Source organism: Acanthaster planci, linkage group LG16 (genome assembly GCF_054643075.1).
Source record: "Acanthaster planci isolate LZ-2023a linkage group LG16, COTS_SCS, whole genome shotgun sequence".
In the NCBI taxonomy this organism is placed as follows: Eukaryota; Metazoa; Echinodermata; class Asteroidea; order Valvatida; family Acanthasteridae; genus Acanthaster; species Acanthaster planci.
In genome coordinates this window covers 3,699,821-3,727,599 of record NC_141792.1, presented here as the reverse complement: position 1 = coordinate 3,727,599, position 27,779 = coordinate 3,699,821, and the positions used below count along the sequence as shown (strand labels likewise).

General features: G+C 43.1%; 1 protein-coding gene across 1 annotated transcript; it reads left to right on the top strand.

Moving 5' to 3' along the window:
- Positions 1-232: 232 nt before the first annotated feature.
- Positions 233-27,548, top strand: LOC110984273 (uncharacterized). The gene is made up of 2 exons (XM_022244287.2): positions 233-750; positions 24,967-27,548. Exons 1-2 carry the CDS (start codon positions 637-639, stop codon positions 25,972-25,974), a joined length of 1,122 nt encoding a protein of 373 aa, XP_022099979.2. The 5' UTR covers positions 233-636; the 3' UTR covers positions 25,975-27,548.
- Positions 27,549-27,779: the final 231 nt, after the last annotated feature.

The following is a 27,779-nucleotide window of genomic DNA, read 5'->3' as shown; positions in this document are numbered from 1 at the left end:
ACATTTGTTGCCATTGGCACCATGCTTTGATCAACCCATATCCGGTGTTATTATACACGTAATTAGACATCAAGCCCTTGATGAAATCCGTTGCATTATCTCTGTCATCGTGTCTTCCTGCACTGCTGTCACCGGTCTATCCAAATACGCAGCAGCCGCGCTACGTTCGATTCCTGTCTGAGCATGCGCGGGTTGTGAGTGGTCGAAACCAAGCTGCATTCTTTCCGCGGGCCGGAATTGCACACAGCGGTCCTTTCTATGCCGCAAGTGGGTATAGCGTGGGTGTCTGCAATGCTTGGCGCTACGTCAAATGTGTATGGCAGAAGTCTTTTCTAGTGGTTGGTGCGCATTGAACTGTGTTAAGAAATGAACTCATAAAAACGGACTCTCGACAAAAGCAAAAAACATTCACTCTCGTGAACCCGCTGCATTCGCTTCAACTCTCTCGTCACCAGTTCACTCGGTAGACCTTCGGCAAGATCTCGATTGAACGAGAACTGGATACCACAAGCAACTCACGATCCATCACTGCCGTCTGAGATACACTTGAGGGCGAGTCAACGCGCTTGCGAGGGACAGAGTAACTTCAAGGATACATTTTGAAATCTGTCTGCTCGGTTTTCTTGGCGGACTAGGATGCCTGGTGTAGGGGCAAAAACCCCGCGGCCTCTGCGCACGTGGCTGCTCTTTGGTGTGATCTGCTGGGCGTTTGCGTCCTCGTCCCAGGCGGAGATAATCTCTGATGACGCGGTAAGTTGCCATACAAAATATTTTCTTTCAAAGTTACAGGGCTTTCCACTCTGAGGCCAACTTTGCAAGATTACATTTTACATTATTACAATTTTTGAGAGGCATTAACAGCAACATATTTGGGGGGGGGGTAGCTAAGACAGGGGGTTAAGCATCAAGGGGAATGGTCAATACGGGATCCTTTCCGTCCAATCTAACAGTGATCGGTATTCCGTTGATATTCCTGACTAGAAGTTTGTTCTGATGATTAATAAAGTCTAGCTCTTGAAAACTGACCTGCCGTCGTGCTTGTGAGCTGACTTTTGGAAATTACTGCTTGCATTAGAATCTCAAAGACATGGAATCTTAGCTCTTTCTTCAAACTGCAACAATTTTGGGAAAATACGATTCTTATAACAAAGTACTTGTTCATTGACCCACGCTTAGTTGGATCTGTTTAGGAGACTAACGTGAAGAATACGTTTGCGAAAAATAGTCTAGGAAAAGTGTGCGGTGCTCCTCTCACATGGTTTATGTTGTTGTATGGCAATGCAGTCAATACATAAAAATTCACCGATGTATTTGTACTTTAGATCCATACCCAACTAACCCAAGGTTGGGGAAAGAAGCTTATGGACGCTGCTTTTCTGACCAAGATCAAGCCAAGAGTCACTCTCTTGGAACATTGTTGTGGTACGTCACGGAGGATTCCTTGTCCTAAAATGTGTTCGACAAACAAAAATTCTCGTAAGATGCTCCGGCAAAAGAGCTCAATTCTCAGAATGAGTGTGTGCGAATGTACACACAGTAATGACAAAGCTACCTCGTGAATGCGATCGATTTTCAAGACCTACAGGAGCCCCGACCAATTGGCGCGTGCTTTCCCAGAAGCCAATGTATACGGAAGTCATTGTGTGATCCTTTCCTCCAAGGCGCAGCATCTCTCCCTGGGAACCCTTGGAGTTTTTAATCCGAGTTTAATGAATAGGGGCGAGCGATGGGGGTCACTTGGGGCTGTGGAATGTCAATCAGATTCACAACTTAGTGATGACTGCGTAGCAAGGGAATTCACGTCCCTTTTTGTCAGGATTTTCCTGCAATACTGCGTGGGTTTCACAGTCATTGAAATTGACTTGTTGACGCTGTTACACAATTGCAAGGAGTAGGCGAACAAGTCAGGATTTTTCTATTTACACACAATAGACGTTTGGCTTATTGATGCATTAATAGGCTCGCCCTTGTTGGAGTTTTCAAAAAACAAAATCTACGTAATGCCAAATGTACCGGTACGGACCAAAATGCCACAGCTAGAACAGAAAAGTGGAGCTGGTTTTTGTAGATGTGTTTTCCTGCAGGAGAATGATCTTCGGACGTAGGTGAAGTATCGCGGTTTGGACACATGAATTCTGTTATGAAAATATAGGTCTGGATGTTATAAATGCATACACACAGTTTTTTGGTCAGACTATTCATGATGGCTGCAGTATTTTTTATGCTCAAGCGAGTCGGTTTTTCAACCTATTGGAAATATATAAAATCTCCAGTGTAGTTGTTTAAAATTTGAGGATTTCCATTAAAGGCTCACGAAGAAACAAATTTGGATTTACCCGCTACAAAGTTCCGATGAAATTTCATTTTGGCCCGATTTTCCGATTCTTTCTCTGAAGTGCAAAATGAAATGCTCCCTTAAATATTTTTTACAATTTTTAGTTGGGCGAGTGGAGGTAATAATAATTTACTAGAATTTATCAATTCAGTAGAACTTCTGAAAATGTTTGGTGTGATTTTCTCAAATGTTTAAAATAATAGTGTTCATATCATTGGCTCGTCACCCAGCGCCCTGAATCGGGGTGACGAGCAAATTCACACCAAGCCAGTTTACGATTCACAGTGAATATTGGAGATTATACCCTTCGATAATTGGAACACAACATCGAACAGGTTGCATGTTTGTCGCGAACGTTCGCGTTCGTTGTTTTCCAATTATGACGGGCCTTTGTTTTAAAATATGTGTTCACAGTGCCAAAAGTTCCACTTTTGGGTTTGACGAAACCCTCCTCCCAGTCTCTGGTCAGGCAACGGGCCTGGCATTGCTAGATTTAATCATTTTAAGAGATGAAGAAATGAACGGCAAAATCAATGAACCATGAAATTGCCGTGCTGTAATGGCATGGACACGACACTTTTCCGTGCGCCTACTGCGCTGTCTCGTGGGCAGCTTTCAACCTACCTGTTGATGTGATCTTAACGCAAGTTTGAAGAGGTGAACGGGTGAATGACAGAAATCGATTTCGCCAGAGGGAGAAAATGAAATAATCGGAAATTCACGCGGGGCCACGGTGTGACGGTTCTTCGCTGTGTGCATCAGGCATGCGGTCGGTTTCCATTGTGGCGTCTGTGTACGTGTGGCACAGTCACACACTGTCAACATCAGTGTCTCTCAAGGTGAATCACTTAGAGACTAGAATATTACCATAAACCTTGACTTTCACAGAAACCTTTTAGGTGCTTTTGTCCAGTCTCAACTGCATTTTGAAAACTGTATCGAATTTGCACGCCATGTTGGTTTTGTAGAATGTAATTGTAAGAAACTACATTATGTAAACTGTTGGAAAATGAAAGTGTAAGGCAGTGCAGTCGTTTCGCTCTTCGCTCTACGGTATGACAAAATAATTTTGAGGAAGTGAGTTGTCGAAACGGTAATTTCGATCTTGCATAGGTTCGTGCCCATTTACTATCACGCGCCCCCAACGTAGGCCTTTGGGCCACTGGTTTGAATAGGCGAGCACGTACGTGAATGTCTGTCAGCTGCATGTGGTAGTTAATTTTTCTCGAACTCCGTGCGCTGGGCGTTGCTTCATGAAAACCGCCACATGGCACGCGGTCATCGTTGAAGGGAGCTAACGCTGCGTACATTGAATAGTGCAATTAGCTAAAGACAGCATGCAAGTCCTTTCACTCTTTACAGTTAATTTGGAATGTCTTGCAGCCACGTCAAGGAGACGCGGTGTCTCAAGAGCTGTGAAGATACAAGGGATGTTATTCAATCGGACATTGATTTCCCGAGCCACGATGAAATTGCCAGCCTCATCCTCGTGGGACTGTTACATCCTTGTTTGACACAGTAAAGACCATAAGACGGCAGCCCGGACACCGCCCGAACACCTGAAGGCGTGGTTTAGATAGCAGTTTACTCCGCGGAAATCTTGATTGTTAGTTGACTATGTTACGGAAGTCCGTTTCAGGTTAAAGGAGGTTCGCTAAAGCCAGAGCAAAAACCAAAACCAACCATGAAAATGAGTGTGGTTTAGTTACCCTGCTCTCTTGCACGCCTTCTAAGTGTTCTGTCCTTAAATTATCAGAATTGAGCCTCAAGAATACAAGATTGAATAGGCTTTCGCCGCCAAAATCCATCTGTAACGACAGATGTCGATCACGGCAGCAATCCAAAACGGCCGAAGAAAATAACACGACATCGCTCATTACCAGTGCAACATCACGGTGCATCATTTGACTGACCCGTCGCAACGAGTGTGGTCCCATGCGAAGGCTTGCTCATGCGCCGTTGCGGTCGTGTTCAGCTGGCGTTGGGGTTTTGCTCAGGATACGGAGGAGCTCATGTACGAGTGATTTAATTAAGCGTAATGAGATATCGTCACACAGGCCGTTAGCACAATAGCCCGTGAGGCACGGTGTAGGGAATGATATCCAAGAGATTTGAGTCTTTTTATTGGCCATGTCAGAACTTGTCCTAGGTGCGAATACAATGCCGAAGGGTATAGAACCCTCCCTGCTGTCTTACCGCAAGGGGGAAAATGCACATTTTGTGCTCATTTGGCTGTGGAAAAATGGCACCTTTAACACTTTTTAAGCCCAAGCTTTCCAACCCAGAATTGGAAGAATTTGCAGGATAAACTTAAGATCGCTCCCATTTTGTCCTAAACTATTCAATATACCGGTATACTTAGTTTAACTGAATCATGTATTTGAACAGTAGTGTTTAATTCGATTTTAAAGATGCGTATATGAAGCAGTATAGATAAAGTATTCCTGGTTCTGTTTCATACCGAATGCGCTTTCACTGATTTCTGTGTTTGGCAGTTAAGTGCTTGGATGCCCCACAAGTGCTTGAACAGTTATACATGTATTCCCCACTCCTGGCTGCTTAGGGAAGATCTGACTCTGGGAATTTTCCAATGCCCAACTTAGTCTCCGACTCAGGCACCCGTCTCTAAAAATCAGTAACTGGTTTAGGCTGGCAATGTTCCATGTAAACTTTAGTGCACGTGTTTGCGTCTCTGACATGTATCCATCCAGTGTTTTGTTGGCAGCATTTGGTTTATTGCCCAGCTAATAACTGCAAAATCGTGGGTTAAAATGAGGCGAAGCTGGACCCCGATGGAAATGAGGGCGAGGTTTGGACCCCGATTTCACTTCCTTAGGAGAGTCTTTTACGTTCGTAACAAACTCAACGATACTGTGAGAAGTAGACAAAGAGAGTACATGTATAAGAAATCGATTGGACGATTCCGTTAACTACATGTTACAGTAGATCAGGCAAAAATCAATGCATAAAATGGACATGAATGCATCTGTTACGTTTAGCTAGGGATATGCGTGCGCGTGTCTTGCAGGGCAAAACAGCCAGCCTAGATTCGGCTGCCTCACTGTGATATTCATTACATATCGGAAATTTCAACCTCAGATTAGATATTGTGTGCATCAATATTTACAGTAATAAACGTACAATTTAGTTGGCTATTTCACGGGAGAACTCGATGCAACGCGACCAAACAAACAATATTCTGTAAAACTTGGCACCTGGTCTTATTTTGGTGAAGTGGGGCAGGTATGCAGTGTAAAGACCTTTATCATCGATACCGACATGTTTGTCATGTTCCCTATAAACCCATTGTTAATACTTTACATAGCGATGAAGGGGAACAGGCTATTTTTCGTCCAGCCTCAGTTTGGGATAACCAGCACTATATGCCGTAAAGGGGACCCCCCTTAAGGTGATGCACAAGCTGTATACCCTATGGCTATTGTGCCTACTGCACCCCCTCGGAAATCTGAAAGGAATTCCAAAGATTCTATCAACACAAAAGAAGACACAATAGAGGAGGTCCCCCTTTGCCACATATCGCGCATTATGAGGATAGACTTTGATAATGGTAGGCAAGATAACTGCCCCATTATAGAGGTCAATTCCACCCGGCTTAAGCTAATTAAAATTTCTAGATAATGTTACACTCATTCCCACTCTCGTGAGACTGGTTCAAGGAAGCAATACAAGTTAATTCAGATTTTTGTCTACATGGACGCAACGGGTCCCTCTTTCACCTGGTATACATAAAACACGTGACATTTTCGAAGTTGAACAACCCCAGGCGAAACAACACGATACAGTCTGTGTACTGCTGCTCCATTCGCATGATTAAAATAGAAATAACTACTAGAGAGGACTTTGCGGAGATGGCCCAATGAGATTAAGGATCCGAGGGAATTCCATTAAGTCGAGGTGAATCCTCGACAGCACACTTTAGGTTGAAAAAGGGACTACAACAAAACAGAAAAAAACACTGGAAAAGAAAGTGCGCTTGATAAATCTGAAATTGCATTACCTAGGCCATTTTCCCTGGAAATGCAGTCAGTCTGACGTGCAGAATGCTGCCTTGCGCAAATTCCCTCATAGTTAGGGCGCGTGATGGAAAATACGTACAATCGCCCGCACTTCGGAGATATATCACATTCAGTTGTGATGGAATTGTACTCAAATCGATCACAATTAGCAGAAAGTAGTTTGTATGAGATGTGAGAGATAACAAGGATTTTCAAAGTTCTGTTTTCGTAGAGAGAAGTATCATGTTAAGTTATTCTTGCTGTCAAACACCTCTGTTGGTCAATATAGCAATGTGTCTGGTAAGTGCATTTCGTCTATAAATCAATAGGAGGTAGCTCTGCCACTCGATTACATGGATTATATGATTTTTTTTTATAGAAATGCACCTCGATGCGGCTGAATCCTGCATTCAAGAGAGATTCCTTGAGATTTCCCACGGGTTTCTGAAAGCAAAATGCCCAAAGTTGGGCAGCGTGATTAAGATGGCATTTCAACACGGAAAGACAATACCGGCCCGTCAACTTGTTATTTTGTGTAGTGATTCCGAAATGAAGATCCAGGTTTACTTTCATGCACAGCCAGTGGGGCGACGATTTTTTTTTTTTTTACAAAAAACCGAGTATAAGCGTGGAAGCAAGAACCTGCCTCGTAAATCTGTGGAGTTCCAACTCGACCAAATAAATATCCTGTGATTATGTGTAATTTCATTCTGCTTCTCGTATAAAATGAAAAACTTTGCGTTTTCACAGCACTCTGCCTCCTCAGTGGACATTCCGCACATACGTACAAAACATCACTACCTTTGTTGAGAACAAAATGAATGTGTTCTGTTAATGTCCAAAAACGGCACGGTTAGTCTTTTTCTGGGGTTGAATGTGGGTCCCTGGGCAGAATGTAACCTATTTAATCGCATTTTCAACAGAACTGATTTGTTACCGAGTGTAAGCACTGGCCGAGTTCGGGCGGCTTGTTCCCGTATGTTCACGAACAGGTTTGTTGTTTGTGGGTCGGCCGCTCGAACGCCGGGAACAAACAACCAGTTATCGCTGGTAGTTAGTGACATTCAACATGACGGCGTCCATATAGGCTACGTTATTCGAGAGTTAATGTTTTGATGGGCTGAAATCTTTTCTATATAAACAGGAACATTCATTTCTGTGTTACGGAAAATAATTAATGTTAATTTTGCAAAACGTCCCACTGTCTATGGCTTTGGAAGCCATCTCTCTACTTTTTGCAAATGTTCAAAAATCAAAATCTCACGAGTTTTTCCGTGTGTTCCTGTAAAACCCTGACGAGCAGGTGGTGTGTGATCCTGTTCCGAGAATATGACAATCTTCTTGAGTCGTGTTCCCGCCGTTCGAGCGCGAGAACAAGAAACCCGTGTCAAGAATAGGCCGCCCGAACTCAACCACTAATATCGCACTGTTTGAAAAGTGTTTCTATAGCACGTATTGCGCTGAGTAGAGAGTGGTCGATGATTGGTACTGCGCATCTCTATGGGCTCTAAATCGTGTGGTTAAAGCGGTTATAAAGATATTATAGGTCTGTCCTTGAGCGTGGGAAATTATCACTTAACATCGTTTGTGCTGTGATGCGAGGTTGCTATAGCAACCGGGTACTTGAAAAAGTATTCTGTTATACATGTTTGTGTATAACCAAGGATAACGGTTGAACCAGAACTAAAGTTTTCTTCCTGTGGGTGGGTGGCAGAATTAATTCTAGACTTAGAGGCCCACCAATTTGTTGATTTTTTTTAATGTAATTTTTATGGCCTACTCTTTATATATGCTGTCTTTGGGGTGCGGTATGGGAATGCCCCCCGACTGGACCCCTGGATCCGCTCTTGTGTATAACAACAATATCTGGGTCTCGTAAGATCAAAATACTAAAATGCGTTCCTCATTCATGGAATCTTGAAGAATAAGTCAGTAGGTATAGTCTCGTACGTTCAGAATAAATGGGTCGAGAAAACACTGCAGATTTGTTGATGAAATTCGCGCTTATAGATTGCAAAGTTGTCCGTCAAGATTAAAAAGTCTACCAATTTCCGCCTGAAAGGCGTCCCCCCTTTTTTAAAACTAACACTGTTCGTTTATATGACGGGTTTTGCCCTTACCCAACTTATATATTAATTAACACTGTATGCTCAGTGCTTATCCGAGAGCTTGCGAAAAAAGCCACAAGCTTACTCGGGTGGGACTCGAGCCCACGACCTGCTGCATCCCACCCGAGTAAGCTTGTGACTTTTTTCGCAAGCTCTCGCACAAGCACTGAGCATACAGTGTTTATTAATATACACGTTGGGTAAGGGCAAAACCTGTCATATAAATTTACATCTCCCTAACGCAAAAGATACATCTTGAAAATAACACTGTTCGATCTTGGGATGGAAATGAAGGATGAATGTGCCGAGAATTCAATATACCAGTTATACCACCCTCGTAATAATGAGACTCAGTGTTCGACTAGGAAGGGCATGCACTTTACACAGGCTGGGGAAGTTGCTAAATTGAAATTATGTTCACTTCCTAGAGACCAGTGGCGTAAGTAAGGGATGCATGCAGGGCGGGACGACCCCCTCTTCCATCTTCAAGAGAGAATCTGGTGATAGTCCGCCTTGGTCTTTGTTTCAACCGTGACCATACCCTTACCCATTGAGTGCCCCTCCAGAAAATAGAGACCCCCAAGTGCCCCCTGCAAAATGTACACCAGTTACCCCCCCCCGCTGGAGCCAAAGAAGTCTTTGAGGCAAGCTCTTTGGGATACTTTCACAACTATACACGATACTGTTGTGAACAGCCATGAGTGGTATATTGTGGACAAGTTTGAGCCTGTTGCGAGGCAACGAATTTACACCAGTGACGTATGATTGGCGTCACGGCTCGAATGGCAAGTACCAGTGTAGCAGGAGCGCTTCTTCGGACGACCACGCACCTGCTGTCAATCGAGTCGCCTGCACTGTCCAATGAAATCTTCATTTTTATTCGGTACATGCGGTCTGCTCTCTAAGCAAATTTAACTCGAGTCTTATTGCTGAATGTATTTTAGGGAGAGAAAACTATTCGGTTGGCCTAAGTGAATTTCGTAGGAACTGTATAATGTCCCAATATTGGTGGATTAGAAACTCGTTTATGCTTTCTAATGCCAAGCTGTGTTGCTTCGAGGTGTACCTGCACTTGTGCAATTTCCCAGTTATGAGACATAAAGACTACATGACCTTTCTTTCATGGTTAGACGGCCGAGTATTAATGCCGTGATGAAAACCATGATCAAACAATATGGCCTGAACAACTTGGGCGTGGAACTCTACGTAATTAAAGCTAAACCCGATTGGCCTAGTTCGAGGCCACTGCGCAGTATTTCTTCAGCTGTAGCGCTTGCCTCCCGCGATAAATGTCAAACTAGGGTGGTTACCAACAAAGCCTCTTTTTAATCAGCATGTTTGAACACAGAAAAAAGTGTATGAGTAGGAATCCAGTGAGGAAACAGTGTTCAAACCAGCACCTCAGGCCTTGGATGTCCAACAACACATTCCGTGTTCATACCGTTGCAGTCTGAACAATGAGGCTCACTTTCCAAACCCAGACTAGAATTTTGACGAGTTTAGGGCCGTAAAGTTGAACAGGATGGTTGGACAATCTGGCCGACCAGTTTGGTTATTAGGACCATTTCATTGGTTATTAGTACACAATTTCGTAATTATGTTTCTGGAGTGAACCATGGACATGAAAAAAAAAGAAAGATTGCATCAGATACGCTGTGCAGGCGTGTTAAATTTGTTCAAGTACACACGTACTCGTTCACGAGATCCCGGTACCAATTACCAATGCCACAATTCTGTGACATCTTTGCCTGTGCGCCGGGAGCAGGACGCCAACGGCGTTATCGAGACTTTCGCTCCGTCTCATTATTTGCCACTGAAGAGGGTAAACTTGTGCGCGAAGTGGGCAGAGGAACGAGAGCGATATGAGATACAGTAACTCTGGGAACGCAATATACAATGAGGATTTGGTTTACTTGAGATCAATAATGCTTTATAATAGCCCCAATTCCTTATCAAGTATTCAAAATCGTAGGTTACTGGAATTATCCCTTTTATTTCCACTTCAGCCAAGTATCAAAATGGATCTACAGACACGTTATAAAGGCTATTTAAGCCATTAATAATCTTTGTGATCTATTCGACTTTCTTAACCCGCTAAGGCAGTGAGGTCAGTGAGGCAGTGAGGGAATGTTGAGAAATTTCGCTGATTAACGCTATGAAGCCGAAGGTTATACACTCTTGGCGTGATATACTAAAGGGTCGTTTAATGGCCAGAGGAATTGTGAGAGTCATGGCGCTTTTATACAATGATTAAAAAATTCATCATTCGCTGAAACGGCAGCATAGCTTCGTCTGTGGGTGACTTGCTCGTAACATACCTGTAGGACCGGCGAGGCGTCACTGATTGTGGATTAATCGAGTCCGATGTGGCCTTGCCGCGTTTTCAAGCCTTCACAATTGGTAATTATGAAACTTAGGAATACTGCAGCTGAAAGAGGAAGCTAAGGAGATCAGGGCATGAATGGGCCAGCGAGGAACGCTTTTATTGAATCAGGATTTAGGGATAAGCCATAGACTTTCTTAGTATTCTATTAATTTTATGGGAGCAGTAGGTGCATAGCAGGTGTATGAGGCAGAAGTGGACGCGCAGGTTGGATGCACCTACCTCTACATTGATACGGTCGACAACATGCCGCAAAAGGGATAATGAAAGAGATGCTCTTGCATATACTCTCAAGTAACCTGCTTTCGGACACGGAATTGAATAGATGACGAACGAAGCACACTGTTTGAAATGTCGAAAACTTTATCACCATCGGTTCTTCTCAGAACCATAGGTGGATATGGAGGAAAAACCGTCCCCCATCTACAATTTCACGTCCCTTCTTTTCAAACACCGTATAAAAGCCCCCCGATGTAGTGACAACCACCAGAAAGGTCATTAAAGGAAAAAAGGTCACACAAAATTTCAAATTGTCGCCCCCCCCAAAAAAAAAAAACCCGGCCAAAACCATGATGTCGGTACCCCAAGTTTGGGTCAGGGTGCGCCTTTGTTGATTGAGAGATCTTGCAAATGGTGTACCCCAAAACAGCACTTCTCTGTAATGCTATAATGCTGAACATGACGTGTTGTCAACTACGATAATAATGACGGGGGCCCGTGACGCCTTTATAACACAGATCCAAGTCCTGTTTCGAGCCAGATGATCGCCACTGTTACGCCAACTCCTTTCCCTCGGACTTAATAACACATTCAATGATCGCGTTATATCAGTGAATCTGAGACCGAACAATAATTACATTTCCGTCCGCACCCCTTGTAGTCTTGTTAGTGTGTGAAGAGAAAAAGAAAGAAAAATGTAACAAAAAAAACAGAGTATAGCGCATACCTACATTTCTGCACTTCATCTTGAAATTCTTCACGAACTGTCTACCGTTTCCAGAAATAGCATAATTTGTGTGAAAATACTAGATTTTCTCGGCTGAGATGTGCAATTATACAACTGATTATTGATTGGGCAATGTAACGCACTGAGTGTAGGTAATAGGACACCCGGTGTGCGCACAGTGCCAGAAAGAAACATTTTGCCCCTGGCTGAAAAGCGCCTTCACTTTTTAAGGGCTGCGTCACTAATTCTGAGGCATAGGGCATTATTGCAACAAATAGAATAACAAAGGTATTTACGAACACATCAAGTAACTGAAATCAATCTGCAATACAGTGTTGAATTTCATTAAGCCTTCGATGTCCAGAAAGTGTCCAGAAAGGGTCAAATATGACCCGAAAGGGGGTCATATTTTGACTCAGAAAAGGGTAATATCGAATGGGACTCAATTCTGGGTCAATCTGACCCGGAAGTTTTTAGAGTGTGTGATCGTATATTCAAGCAGAGCTCACTTTTGTTGTAGACTGTGCTGGAAGTTCGCTGGACTCTTCTTGAATATGATTGAAGCCATGCTTTTGAAAAGGAGGGGGACAGATGCCCCCACCAACTTCCACGTGTTTTTGCTTTGACTGCAGTGTGGTAGCATTAGTTTGTGCCTACGCTTGAAGTTCAAGGTTTGGTATGAAAAGGACAAGTATATGTACAGATTTCAACATAGGTTGAAGGCTTTATAAGAAATGTACCTGTATATACTGGTTTAGTGGTACCCATCACATGTATGCTTAGCAATTTGATTATTTGAACACTGTCCTGCTTTGTTATCTGGCGTTCAGCAAGCGGCTTCGTAGGAGGGATGTATCATTCTGTTTAACGCACCATCGACTTTCCTAAAGCAGCTTGAGACTTGCTTTTGAATAATCTTCCTGAGCCACAAACATGCAGTTAGGAGAATCAAAATGATGCAGCCCTGAATATCCGTAATCGATCTTCGGATTGTTTTAGATTAGGCCATAGCAGGTCTTTCTAACAGTGGAATAAGCCGGATTAAAAGGTTATCCACGTTCACTTAGACTTACAGTAAAAGTGTATCATTCAACTTTATAAGAAATTTAGTGCAGTGGACGCAGACATGAGATTTACCCAATGCTGTTTTTGACAAGTTAGGCTGACTTGGTGGGCGGGGACTTTCTGAAGGCGGTGGAAGGTTGAGATGGGCAACCATAAATATAAGTGCAATGATACATGTATGTTTTCAATGATTGAGTCAGGAGGACGTCACCACAGGTGTCGTTGGTCATGAGTCTATCAGAAGTCCTTCGAAGTCCATCAGAAGTTACCCAGTCACAAAGCACAGGCTTCACTGTGACCAGAGACATTCCCCTGTCATTAATTGTTTATCTTCGTTATTCTTATGACTGTTTTTTTAATTTACTGACTTTGTAATGATCTAAAGTATTTCGCAGTAAGGTTAGTATCAGTCTTAAACGCCTGGGTGATGTGGAATGCGTAAACTCTGAACGAGGACCAAGAGAAGTTTTGGGATACGCAGCTAGACTGAGATGTGTACGAAATTGACGAACATTCGCTTAACCGTCAGAGCCTTGGACTCGACCCAGAGTCCTTCGGCAAATTAGGTCCTTTGGACACGCGTGGCCTACTTTCTTATCGGAATACTTAGCTTCCTATATATAAACGACAAGCCCACCTTATCGAACAACTAGTGTATTTGAAGTCAGCCGTTGAACTCGTCAGAAATGGGACTCCACTGCAACACGTATCACCTTTGGCTGTTTGTAGATACATGTAGCATAAAATGAGACCGAAAATATACTGCATGGACATGTGTTTCATCATTGTGTGTTTATGTAAGTGCATGGAACGTGCATGTATAAACATCGCTGCAATTTACCCGGTTACTTTTAAATAAGATGTGGTTAAGAAAATCTCTACTGAGTTTGAATGCCCTCTTTCTGAGTCTCAGATCGACGGGGAGTGAGCAGGTAGACTATTGGGCGAAAGCGAATAAAATGCTACATGTATCGGCTTACACTCATCAATTTTCCAGATTACAAATGCCTCAATCTATCTCTCACACTGAAAAGAAAAACCGGGGGGGGGGAATATCATCATTTCTCTCGGGGAGTCCCAAGAGGGCATGTAAACCTGATTGGTGTTGCGCCGTGTTGGGGGCGATGTTTACCGCGGAGTATGTCATATACGGCATGCAGCGGCAGCGCGGATGGAACGATTACTCTCTTAGTATCGCCCCCTGGTGCTTTGGTGTCGTGCTGATTGCGATCACGATTGCCCGGGAACGGAGTTCCCTTGCACTTCACAAAGCCGCGTCCGGCCGGGTTGAACAGGGCACAGACACAGATCCATAGGCAGCGATTGGATGTACATGTATCATGTATTTCATCGGGTTTCTTGATTGTACGACTTTGTAGTTTGGCCTTGCGCCGCCCACTGCAGGATTATTTGGAAGTGGAGTATAGTTCATGGCCTTATGACCCTTACCTACAAATATTTTCTCTCTTTTTTTGCTTAAGGAAAACGTGCCATAACAAATGTCGCTTGCCTCCGATGGGGGCGGCATACACAGCGCGAGTTAATTGTTACGCATGAGGTTTTAAACAATACACCTGGTAGTTGCACCTGGAAAACGTCCAGAAATAAGGCGAGAACAGGATCGGTATGATTACATAACCACCTCAGTTGCACATATCCTGTACCAATTCTGAACTTTTGCTCACCTTTTCAGCAAGTTGAGGATGAGAAAACTAACCTGACCAGAAAAATGTCGAACACATGTCAGCGGATTTTCGCGCTGTTCCAAGCGACGCCGCGGACCGTTGTACCGTTTGACAACTGGGGCAGTGTGGGTTGGTACTCGGGCGTTAATGAAGCGTAATGGGGCCACAAACAGTTTCTAAAATTACAGTCGCAGAAATTAACAGACTGACAAGGAACACGATAACTGCCCTGAAGTTTGCTGATGGCACTGTGCTAACAAGTTAATGGAAAGGGCTCTTGATGGGACCAGACAGCGGCCTATTCTCGTTTCATAGATGTTTTCCAGCCGTTTTTTGTCTACGGGGGGAATTCGGAGAATCCTGATGCTTTTAACTGACAAACAGTTTTTTCGTGTGTGCCAGGTCTTTGCATGTTTTGGTCCGTTTGGGAAAAAAACAACATATCCGGGATATGCCACTAGATGGGATGGGTTCTAGAATGATTTGCAGTGTTTAGGCTATTTGTCTCTCCCTAGTCGGGGAAACTATAAATGGTTGGAATTGCCTACTTCCGTCAGCAGATCGCTGTAAACATTTCCAACAAAACTGCTTTTAAAGTTTGTTTATTTGCTGGTACAGATCAGATCATTAGAGTGAACAATGGTGATCGCTGTCGACAGGAAACAGCAGTTTCTCCATATTGAACTAATTCATCCTTTTCAACGATTCAAGAGAATTCCACTGGATCGAACATGACTGTAAAACCTTATTGAAATCCAAATAGCTGCTGCAAAGTCTCAAACGCCAACTTTTCTAATTAGATTATCTGCATTAAATTCTTAAGCTGTTGCCCGCAGGGAACGCAAGTGTTTTTGTTTCACTTTTTTCTTTCAGTTGGTTTATATCTCTGGTAACGTCTACATCCACTGCCCCATCATCTGGCCTTTCACCCACTGTACATTTTAGACCCCCATCGCAGTAACTTTGATAAATGAATCTGAAAACATTTATGGATCATTGCACCTGTTATTACACCCACTCTTTCCCCCACGAGCAATCCACCTGCTCGTTCTCCCCAACCCACTCATACAGAGGCTCTTAAATATTCCACGTACGAGAGGGAATGTGTACATCTTTGCAGAACTTCAGTTTCCATTATTCAACGTGCGCTGTCTCCGGGTACTTCAGAGTGTGGAGAAAGCTATCGTCCCGTACGGATGGGCCTTTTTTTTATTAAGTACTCGCAATCCAGTGTGACTGTATACTGTGGCACATGTTAATATTTTTCCCTCTGGCATAGTATACAGTGTGACTGTATACTGTGGCACATGTTAATATTTTTCCGTCTGGCATAGTATAGAGTGTGACTGTATACTGTGGCACATGTTAATATTTTTCCCTCTGGCATGGTATACAGTGTGACTGTATACTGTGGCACATGTTAATATTTTTCCCTCTGGCATAGTATACAGTGTGACTGTATACTGTGGCACATGTTAATATTTTTCCGTCTGGCATAGCATAGAGTGTGACTGTATACTGTGGCACATGTTAATATTTTTCCCTCTGGCATAGTATACAGTGTGACTGTATACTGTGGCACATGTTAATATTTTTCCCTCTGGCATAGTATACAGTGCGACTGTATACTGTGGCACATGTTAATATTTTTCCCTCTGGCATTCGACAATGATATAGATTAAGCTCGAACTGTACATAAATGAACATTGCAGTGAGTTACAATGATCCCTCTTCATTAAGTTGTATTTAGTGATAAGTTGAAACGCTATAGGGTTTACACGAAAGAGCACTGACAATGAACCGGTTTTAACCACTTCCTGCTGGGGCAGTTATCAATGTTGATGATGCTGTGCCAGGATATTTATCATTTGTGTCTGTTTTCAAAATTCTTTAAAAATTCCTATCCTCATTTACTGGACACAAACACGTGAAAGACTGTCTGGTGTCCACTCTAGCCTGACAGACAAAATCTATTGACGCCTGAGTATTTCAGCCAGGCCTGGAGCCTTGTAAAAAGAGCCCAGATTGTGCCCTGTTATATAACTTTCTTTTGTTCACGAACCTGGCTCAGTACACTGCTGACCTCTTTTCAGTAGGGTTCAGATTAGCATGCAGCGGAGCTGTGTGGCTCATCGCTGCAGTGGTGGAGCGCTTTTGTCCCCTGTGGTAATCCGCTTGCTCTAAATGCCCCAAACCGTGGTATACTGTTTCAAAACAATGCTGGATTATCTCCACTTTTGAGAGTGAAAAAATGTCGGTAATTCCCAGCAGCTTGGTCTTTTGTTCCGAGTACGGTCCTTTGTTACAAGGCCCTGTTCCCTTTGTCCGAGTTCGGAGACCCCGGCCACGCACATAAAGCATACGTGTCCAGATCTAGAATCCACGACAGGGAGTGAAAAGTTGCCCGAACTTCCGAAGTATTAAGTGAACTATTTTAAAATGCAAAAGTGGGAGTGTAACTAAAGATAAAAGGGTTACCCGTGATCTTTTAACTTCAAATTGTAAATCCCCGACTAACTTTACGATTTTTAACGTGAACCCCGTTAATGCTGGTTCACACTTGTCAACTCTTGTCGTCTTGTTTGTATTATTTTTATTGTAAACTCTCGACATCTTGTTTTTTAATATTCATATTGAGGCAACTGCACTGTTTGCAGAGTTTATCAGGTCGTAGTGTTAATTTAATGAGAAGGTATTTGTTTTAAAAAAGGTTGGTCGGGCGAAGTTTTCGAAGTCTTCCACTTGTAATAATTATAAAATTTAGTACAATGAAGTCTTTGTTTCCTCGCATACTTGCGCTATTTATGTAAATGTTGTGCTCATGTTGGCCACACAAAACCCACATTACACTTCGAAAGTCGAAGCTATCACCTCCATAGCCTAATCGGTGCGTCAGATATGGCCAGATTTCCTGTTCGGTCTTAAGAAAATGGTCACGTACATGTAGGCTGCAGACTAGTATATTGCCACTTACACGGGATGGACGTGCCTAAGTCCCAGCCGTAAGGGTTTGAACATGCCGCTTGGAAATGGTGTTATCTCCCACTGGCCGCCGACGTGAATCACGGTAAACTGGATTAGTGTTTCGTAACGTTCACATCAGTGTCGACTTTTGCTGGGTCAGACTGAAACTTGCTCTTCAGAGACTTTCTCATTCTTCAGTTCGTGGTTTTGGAGAAAATTAACAACCTGTTTGGCACATGTATGCATTTGAACGTCTTGTTCATATTTATTGAGGGACAACTTCTTTGAGGTTTGCACTTCTCTCTTCTGTCTCGCCTGAACAAAGTGATCTACCAGTTTCGAGTGGAAATAGATTTGAAATGCGTCATTGACTAATGATTCTAGTCAGAACAGAGCTTTATTAGTCTTTTATTTAGGAGAGATCAGTGTATACATGAGAGTACAAAGATCACTGAGATCACATCGGGGTTTTATTTGAAGTGCTGAAGTTGGTTTGGCTGATCCAGATTTAATGTGTTTTAGGCCCAAGTTGCTCTGACTGTGAACAAGTTCCGTACAGCTTATTCCAAGGATAGAGCCTTGTATTATTTATACCAATCTGTACAAAGTCATAGTGTACTACTTTTTCTGAGGTTTTCCCAAAAGCTGAAATCCAGATTCTAAAACTTTTAAAAACTTTCTTACAATTTTGTCTATTTTGTGGTACACTATTGTGTTTTCGGAGGTCTTAAATTTTTTGGAGATCCCCGATTTTTTGGTGGTATGTGTGACTGTACTGAATCTGGAAAAGTCAACCTCTAAATGGGCGACAACCCACTTGAATAGTCCATGGGCGTCAATCGGTGGGGGACGGGGAGGCATCTCCCTCACTTTTTAAAGGGGTGGATACAATATCAACTACTCCCCACACTTTTTTCCAAACCCTAAATGAAAATGTATACCTTGCAAAATCATGCGTTAAAAAAACAACTGGCTAAAGTAGCCAGAAATTGTCTCAGATTACGCGACAGAGCATCTACCAGTATACTCCAAAATTATCTGGGGCCTTGATCGAGCCCCGGACCCCACGCCGCTGACAGCCTCACGCTTTGCGCTCGCATTTGTTCCGATGAGGGCTATGTGCCCCCCACTTGTCAAAACGCATTGACGCCCTTGGTATCCGCCCCACAGACATATAGACATATAAACCCACAGACGGACAGCTCCTATTCTAAACAACGGCGGAGTACCGTATAGACGAGACGGCACCTGACTAAATCCACAAGCGTGGGCAAATTCACCCCTCGGTATAGGGAATTACACACATTTGAAGAATTCCAGCCATTAAATGCTATGAAGCCATTTTCAGATTGTGAAAAAAATCCTGTTTGCTTAATCTGGCCCATGCAGATTCGAAACAATGCGTTCCAACATTTGAAAAGAAGAGGTAGCAGTACCAAAGAGCACATATAAATGAATACATGCAATCCCAGTGCATCGCGTACAATTCGCAATGAACGTGCTGCTATTTACCGTTTCACCCACTGCCTGCCACGTTTTTTTATAATCAGTTTATACGCGCAAGACTGGTGATCTATGTGTTTATTGTTTCTGTGATCTGCGCCGATTTGAAGTGCACCTCCAAGTGGCAATAGAAAGACAGATGGTTGAAAGTTTTCCAATTTCTTGCCATCCTCGACTCCATGTTGGCTGCTTGCGCGTTCCTTCATTAGCCCCAGGGTCGTGTAGAATACGGAAATGACCCTGATTGGCTATTCAGGATGAATATACATGACGTAAAGTCAGTCGCTTGCTTGTTTCAAAGCTGCACTCTCACTCCCATGTGTTCTCTTGCACGTCACGCACGCGTAAATCTGCGTCGCTCGTAAACTTTCTGACTAAAGTTCTAATTTCATTACTCCAAACAGTAGGATATTTAAATTATACAAAGAAGAGGTTAGATCGCGCAAGGCATGGTGGGAACCAACGTGGCGCGGGAAGATCGTTCACATTCATGGGAACGAGGTTGGTTCTTGTAAGTGTTCTCCTCGTACGCAAAGACCATACATTAGGGAATAAATTCGTTACGCATACTCAGAGTGCTCTGCGTCAAACGCGCCATTGATCTCCACTATAAATGCGCGCCTATGCGGCGAGTACCCCCGCAATAAAAACACCCATAAACAAAAACAAAAACTCGCCTTCTTTTGTTCCGCTTAGAGCGGATAGTCCTCTGGTTTGAATCTCTTTCTCCGTCAAACTCGTGCTTTTGCCTACTAATAGCTGGTAAAACTACGGCTCTCTGTCAGTGGTAAAAATAATTCACCAAGTGCTTGAGAAACAGCTTTCAAGTATCAAACAAAGTTATTATGGGGCACAGGCAGACTTTTTAGGCAAAGCTACCACCAACCAAGGGTGGAATTTTTGCAGATTGTGGCTGTCTTAATACCACTCATCAGTTTGCGCAATTATCTCAGAACGACCCTAGCACCAATCCAGGCATTGTTGGGACGATCTGCATTGTCAGGGCTGCTGGTCCGGCCCAACTCTGCTGCACTTCAAAATTTGATGAAAGCAGTCCATGCAAAACGCGAACAGACCAAAGCTTTAATAGCTGAATTTCTTACCAATACAGGGTGTTGTTTTTGTAATGATCACGGGTTCCATGTTGTCTTGTGTTAAGTCTGTTCGGCGAAACTTCGTTGCCGGCCTGCTATTCATAGTCACCGCTAGCTAGAGGCGTCATCTATTCAGCACCGTCAAATGGAAGGGCGGATAGCCCTCTGTAGGTTCTTTTGAGGTATCATTCGCGTCTTCAAGTGGGAATATCGTCTTGTGCCGGACAGGTGTTTCCTCCAAAGGCCTTGTTTCTGGCTTGAATTTCGCCGCCCAGTTCAAAAGACATGAACTGTTACGACCCTGTAAGGAACACAATGCTTAAAGACTACACAGAGCACACTCACCGTGAAGAAGAAACACGTATTTTCCCCTCTCTTCAAATGGACTCCTGTTTCTATGAAAAAACAGAAACCCTCTGCAGACCTGCAAGTAAAAAAAACAACCTGTACCAAACATCAGCTTAAAACAAAACAGTTTCTATTGCGTTCAAGTTTCAAGTAAAGATGCATGGAATCAAAATGCTTTCAGAGGCTGAACTCATTTGTAGTTCAGGCTGACAAGTTAATTTCGAAAAATTGCTTGTTATTGGGGAAGGCGTTAAAGATATCACTATTCTGTCTCAAACAGTGTTTCTGGCTATAAAAGTCCTCAAAAATGTAACTCGTAAGTGGCAATGATAAAAAACTTTACTTGGAGCTGAGTAATGAACATTTTGCATATTTAGATATACAGTTTTTTTGCGTTGATCAGAAATGCCCATCTCATCAGGTAATGTGAAAAAGCCTGATTTCAGGCTTGTTCGTTTAAAATGTTAGACTTAATTCGGGATGGAATGTATACATGTATTTAGGGGTCTTTAGGCTTGTTTCCAGGCACTAGACAAGACATTCTTTGTTAATTAGTGCCGGCTCCCCGAAATGCTGTCTCATAATATGCGCTATAGGGACATAAAAACGTAACGTGTACCGCCTTACATTAGTTGTCTGCTTTGAACATTCGTTGATGTTACCGGAGTGAGCCATCCTTCTCGTTATTATTGCTGCCTTTATGTCAAGTGGCCGTGTTGGGTTGAAACAAAGTCTACTCATTTAATTTACAATTCAAATTAACCTGCAGTTCTCGTACTTTCACCTCCTCTGCTTCAAGTAACACACTTTAAACCTTGTGGATGCTCGCCACTGTGATAGCTTTTGATGTTTACAGCCCAAATTACTGTCACGCCAATTGAAGGTGGTGGTGTTTCAAATCTAGAGTAAGTAAACCTAGCAACTTGAAAGTGAGTCACAACGTGTGGGGAAAATATTTGGGAAGCGGGTTCTGTACAGAGATGAAGTTTCTCCAGCGATTTTTCTGGACTCGAAGTGGACGTCCGGGTGATTGTTCTGATTCGGTACATCACATAAATAAAAGTGACTGCCACTGAAGCAGTCTCACGGGCCGTAATCGAAATGTGATGACTCTAGTACATTTTCCACTCAAATCTGATTTTTGTTCAGCCCAATGGTCTTTGTTGTTTGCACACTCAAATATTTGCACTTAAGGCACACAATCTCGTGCACTGTTATCGACTTTCCTCACGGGAACTGAATAGATGGTGTACATATTATCCGGAAGACCTTTGTTGTTGAAAGCTAAGTGAGCGATATTATTCCAATTTCTGGTAATGCATCCTTTCTTCCATCAGCGTTCATTTACATTGGTTGCTCATTATTGAGAGTGGATCAAATTAATACGAGGGTCTGAATTGCAGATTGCTAAAAAAGACGTTGGTAAGGAAGGAAAAAAACTGGAACAATTATCTTAAGTGCGAATACTTTATATTTCCAAGATAGCACCGGGTGTTATTATAGGTAATAACATCCGCTGGACTGGCATATTTATCTTGCAAGGCAGGGTTAATATTCATGCCAAATCTTCTCTGTACATCCTGAGAATGACTTGAATCAGAGCTGTTCATAGAGATAGTTGCGAAATGTGTGTGTCGTTCGTTGGAAACAAGATGGTGAATTATGCGTAAGTGGACATGGATAACAAAGAGCCAGTTTGGTTTCAAAGTCTGAACTTGTCTCAACTCTACAGCTCTGAATTGAATTCATAATAAGAAATAGCCACAGATAATAAAACATGTTGAACTTGCCTGTGTACACGGACAAGAAGTCGAGGGGAAGCTCCTTTCATGTAAATCGTATATCTCGGAGAATCTTGCGACAAGAAAACGAAAAAAAAAACAGGGTGGGGATCTTTGGAAAAGGAGCTCACTGTTTTTTTTAGGCTTCCTTTGCTTACTGAAGCTTGGAGCGTCCATCACAGCTATCCATGGAGATTTGCATAATTTGCTTGTTCATGAATTACTATATTGTCTTTTGAGATTTCTTTCCGAAGAGCAGTAAACAGAGCAACCTCTTTCTTAGTTCTTCCTGCCTTTCCAATTAAACCTCTGCTGTTGGGAAGGTTTACGAATGTGTTATAATGTAAAGTGTTTGCCCACCAGGCAAATTTAATAATGCCTGCCATTACATTTCACAGACGGAAAAATTCAATAACTGCGGTTTAACTTGGACAGGAGTGCTGTATCGATTTGGGTTTTTTTCGACACCCTACTGTTTCCCGTGCGGGAGGTTTAATTACCGCGGGAGTTGTCTCCAGCTCGAGCCGTTGGGCCTTGTTTTGTGTTTCACTGTTCGCGATTTTGCATTACTGCGTGTACACAAATTTCAATGTGCATGCCTCTTCAAAGATCTTTTCACCGGCTTTGTGTATTTTACCTGAAAAACCCTATTCATACAAGACTCGAGGGACCACCTTTCCTTGTCAATTAGTGGCCCACAATTTGACAAACCTGCCCACGTGGTTTGACATTTTTGGACTGCCTAGGCAGAACTTGCAAGTTGCAAAATAGACTTTGTACAGTAAGAGTAGGCCTACCCAAAGGGCAGTTTTTTGTAAAGAAGTTTGATTTCAGAATGATTTTAAAATTTAAAAATGGGAAAATAATTTACCTTGCGGTTGGCAGTGAACGATAAAACTTTTTATTTCCTTTTAATTGTCTTGACGAAATTGGTTTATTGATTTACATGAACTACTTTTCTGCAGCCATGTAGAGTATTTTTTGGTACTTGTCTACTTTTTCTGCTCAAGTAGTTACAACGCTGTGCAATTTGCCGTTCAGATCGTTATCGACTGTTCCCACATTGACATACATGTAGTTGTAAATACAGATCCTACGGCCAGCATGTAATGTCCATTAGTTATACAAGGCATCAGGTTCCTCCCCAGAGAAAGCAAATTGGTTCCGGTACTCATGTATACGTAGAGCTCATGTAAATGTATTTTTGCAACTGGAACAAAATTGTGGACGTTAATACAGACGCTGCCTCTCGGTTCGCCCTGGAACGATCTATTGGAACGTGTCATTATTTTCTGGGCGCTGCAAGGGGGAGGTAAAAAGATAATGCATAGTTTAAAGATTTGCCAAATGTGGCTAATCATTAGTGGACAAACACACGCAAACTTCGCATGCCACCTGTCTGTGGTCATCTCAAATGCTGCCCATTTCCCGCCGAATTCGGTGTAACGCTATTGGCCCTGAGCTGAAGTGCACCCTCACTGGCGAAAGAAAGACAGATGGTAATAAGTTTTGCAACCGTGTTCTCGCAAAGACCACACATTCTAGACCAAAACCGTTGCGCGTACTCGGCGTGCTCCGCGCCAAACGCGCATGGATTTGCGCACCTATGCGACGTGTGAGTACCAGAGGACTGTCAATTTCATTTCAAACACGCCCTCTTTTGTTCCTGCTCTGACCGGATTAGAATGTAAGCGTTATAAGAGTGGTTTGTCCCCTAGTTGCGCGTCTAAACCCATCACCACAAGCGCCATTTATGCTTGTAGGGGACACTTAATGAGTGTGATTTATACTTACTGTGTTGTTTGAAGAAGGAATCTCATTGTAAAGTGGCATTTGGCGCCAACAAATGTTTTTATTTCCACACACACACACACACACACCCACACACAAAACCAGATTAGTGATTTAATAAAATTCTGTGTTGTCAGTGAAATGAAAATATGGGAGAAAATCGACATCATCCGCTCCGAGTGGAACAAGAGAGGGCGTGTTTTTTGGTACTCACCACAGACGTATAAACACATAGACCATCAATGTTGCGCGTATTACCGTGATTTTGAAAATCGTGGGCAAGCAAGCAAAGGGCGAAACGATGGATGGAAGCGTGTTCAGTGCGAATTGTGCGTGACGCACTTGGAAGACATGTGTTTATTTACATGTGCTCTCAAAATACTTTCACTTTTTTTCCTCTTCGGTACTGCTGTCTCTTCTTTTAAATGTTGCAACCGCACTTTTTCGAATCTGCACGGACCAGATTAAGTAAATAGGGGATTTTCTTCACAATCGCAAAATAGTTTCGTAGAATTTTATGGCTGGAAGTCTTCAAATGTGCGTAAATTTCCTACACTGAGAGTTGAATTTGCCCAGGCTTTTGGATTTAGTTGGGTGCAATCTCAGCTACGGTACCCCGCCGTTGTTTTGAATAGGAGCCTTCCGTCTATGTGGTACTCACCGCACAGGCGCGCGTTTATAATGGAGATAAATGGCGCGTTTGACGCGGAGCACGCTGAGTACGCGTAACGAATTTATTCCTTAATGTATTGTCTCTGCGTACACGCAGAACGCACGAAAGAACCCGCCTGGGAAACGTACTACCACTGTCTTCCTTTTGCCGCTTGGGGGTTCCCTTCACCTCGGGCTGGATTACAAAAAAATACCTTGTGTACTTCTGTGAAGTTCTTTGGATCTTCAGAAGTCCTTGATTTTCATTCGCTTGTCATCTCCTTATTTTCTTCAAGGAAACGAGAGAAGAGGAGTTGAACAAACTTGCTTTGGAAGAGCTGCGAGAAGACCTTGTTGACGAGTTACTTGAAGACCTGGTCGACAGAGCTCAAAGGATGCTTAGAGGGCCACCAAACAGCAACCTAATCAATTTGGTGTCTGGCTGGCACTCCAGCGGCCGTCAGAAGAAGGGTCTCTTCGGAGCACAGCAGCTGACCCATGTGAAGAGCGGCTTTCACAAGAAGAACATAGACGACGACGGTTTGTTGGGCGCGTACGCCGAGGACAAGCGGGGCCGCTCCGTCTTCGGCAGCCGGCTCACCAACCTCAACAGCGGCTTCCACAAACGGGGCGGTGAAGACAAGCGTGAGGGAGAGGAGTTCAAAAGAGGGCGCACTTCGTTCAGTCACCAACTGACCAACCTGGCTAGTGGCTTTACAAAGAAAAGCGACGAGTCGGATCTGTTTCAGGAAGACAAGAGAGGGCGCACTGGTTTCTCAGGAGCCAGCCGTCTGACCAATCTCAACAGTGGATTCTCGAAAAGGAACGATAGACAAGAAGAGGTCAAGAGGGGGCGTGCTTCGTTCAGCAGCGGACTGACGAACCTCGCCAGCGGCTTCACAAAGCGGGATGACGAGAAAACGAGCCTTTTCGACGAAGACAAAAGAGGGCGTTCCGCGTTTTCCGGTGCCAGTCGACTGACCAACATCGGCAGTGGCTTCAAGCGGGGTGGCGACGAGGGGCCTTGGGAGGAAGGTCCGGAGAAGAGGGGGCGCTCTGCCTTCTCGGGTGCCAGTCGACTGACGCACATCGGAAGCGGCTTCAAACGAAGCGACGACGAAGGGCGCTGGGAGGAGAGCAAGGACAAGAGAGGGCGCACAGCATTTTCGGCGGCACGATCCTTGACCAACTTGGACAGTGGCTTTAAGCGAGACGGGAATTTCAATACAGGGCCGATGGTCCACATTCCTAGTGGGTTTGTAGAGAAAAGATCAGTCGAAACGCCCAGCAAAGAGTCATTGTAGTCAGTGTGCTATTATAAAGCAGTAGGAAGTGATCTGACGAACTCGCTAAGTGACCAGAACAATAACCTTGACATCACTTTTCTGTCCCTTTACATTTTAAAGGGGTTTATTGCATGAAATAAGATTACTACCAATTCGGGACAGATCGGATCTTATTATATCTAAGCTTTCGTCACCGCTTGCCTGTCAGTGTTGTCCTGGTTGGCCTTATATTTTCATGCTTCTAAAGTAAGATATTAATGTAAGCGTTCATTTAATCAGACGGTGCGTGTTTAAACAATTGAAATGAGAGCAAACATGGTAGCGTCTTTGTGCATTTGCCAGAGATGCCCTTGTTTCATGTACATGTATTCCCAGCCCCAACCTACTAATCTGGACGCACCTGAATTTTTAGTGATAAGACTTGGAATAGCATTTTTAGTTTAGAATATTGAAAGTACCAAAGACAGCAGCTTTCTGAATGGTCGGTTTTGTGTAAATTCTGTTTTTAAACATCCAGTTATGTGGAGCTGTACTATTAGAATTCCCACCGGAGCTTACATGGAACAAAACCCAATGAAAAACAATATTATCTGTTTTAATAGGTGCTCTTTTCAAGACGTCCGGTTTGGCTCGAAGTGTCCCTGTGGAGAACAGGAGTTTTACCGTGAACGGATCCAAACTAGTGTGGGAACTTCATTCATTATTAAGGCAATGGGTCTTTGGGAGCAATGTTTGTGCAAAGCACGCAGGCAGAGAGTGCTCTGCGGAAGACATTGGGGTAACCGACTAAAGGGCCATTGGCACAAGATAACCTCAAGTCGGCTAGGACTCCACAATGTGCCACTGCATGTCGGATCCATTTCTTGGAGTCGATACATTTTTCGCAGTACGACTAAGCACTATGAAGTTCCGACTCTCTAGTTGTAAATCTTAGAAGGCAATGTATGACAGTGTTAAATCTATGACTTCATGCTAAGCAGTTTTACGGATGTTCAGGGGGTGTAATCCCGGAGGATGGGAGTATATATCCTTACGCGTTTTGACCAGGGAGACAGGCTTTGGAATCATCCTCCACTTTTTCGTGGTACAAAAAACAAAACAAAACAGAAGAAGAATTAACGCGGATTTTCAGGAATTTGTGGACCTTCAAGCGACCGAAATGTGTGCATTAACACTGGCAAGGGGAAAACACTAAAAGATAAACACGCTGTTTTGATGTAAGGTTCACGGATGTAATTAAACACATTAATTGGGTTACTGCGCACTGTTAAAGGACGAGGGACATTGTGCGCACGTACAAGTTGAAAAGTTCGAAGTTTAGTTCTTACAAATATCACAGTCACATATACACTCTTATACAAACCGTCTGTTTCTGAACAGTTCCTCTAAACGAAACCTTTACATTAAAAAATCCCAATCTAATTTTAAAGTTTATCATTAAAATGACACGATGCGTCGTCAATGTTATTCCGTGTACAAGATAATGTTATTTTGTGCGAATGTAATTATGTTCTACATCTTACTTTTAAAGGCGTTGTTATTCAAATAATGAATGCCACAATGAAATAAACAAAAAGAGAGGTGAGATGGAATTCCGCCTGAGATGATTCGTTTTATTCTTGGACTTCAGTGTTGGTGTCTTATTTTATGCTGAGAAGACAACTCCTGATGGCGGAAAATTCTCGAGCCAAAAATGTAAAACCAACATAAGCTTTCCAAAGGAATATGCTGAAATCCTCATTACAAGTCTAATAGAGCTGCTTCCTTTAAATGATCTCAGTCAGCGAAAATCTTCATTATAAATGCTTGAAACTGTACAGTTC

Coding starts and splice junctions, on each gene's coding strand:
- LOC110984273 (XM_022244287.2), top strand. CDS start 637: ATGCCTGGTGTAGGGGCAAAAACCCCGCGGCCTCTGCGCACGTGGCTG. Junction 751..24,966: donor AGATAATCTCTGATGACGCG/GTAAGTTGCCAT, acceptor ATTTTCTTCAAG/GAAACGAGAGAAGAGGAGTT.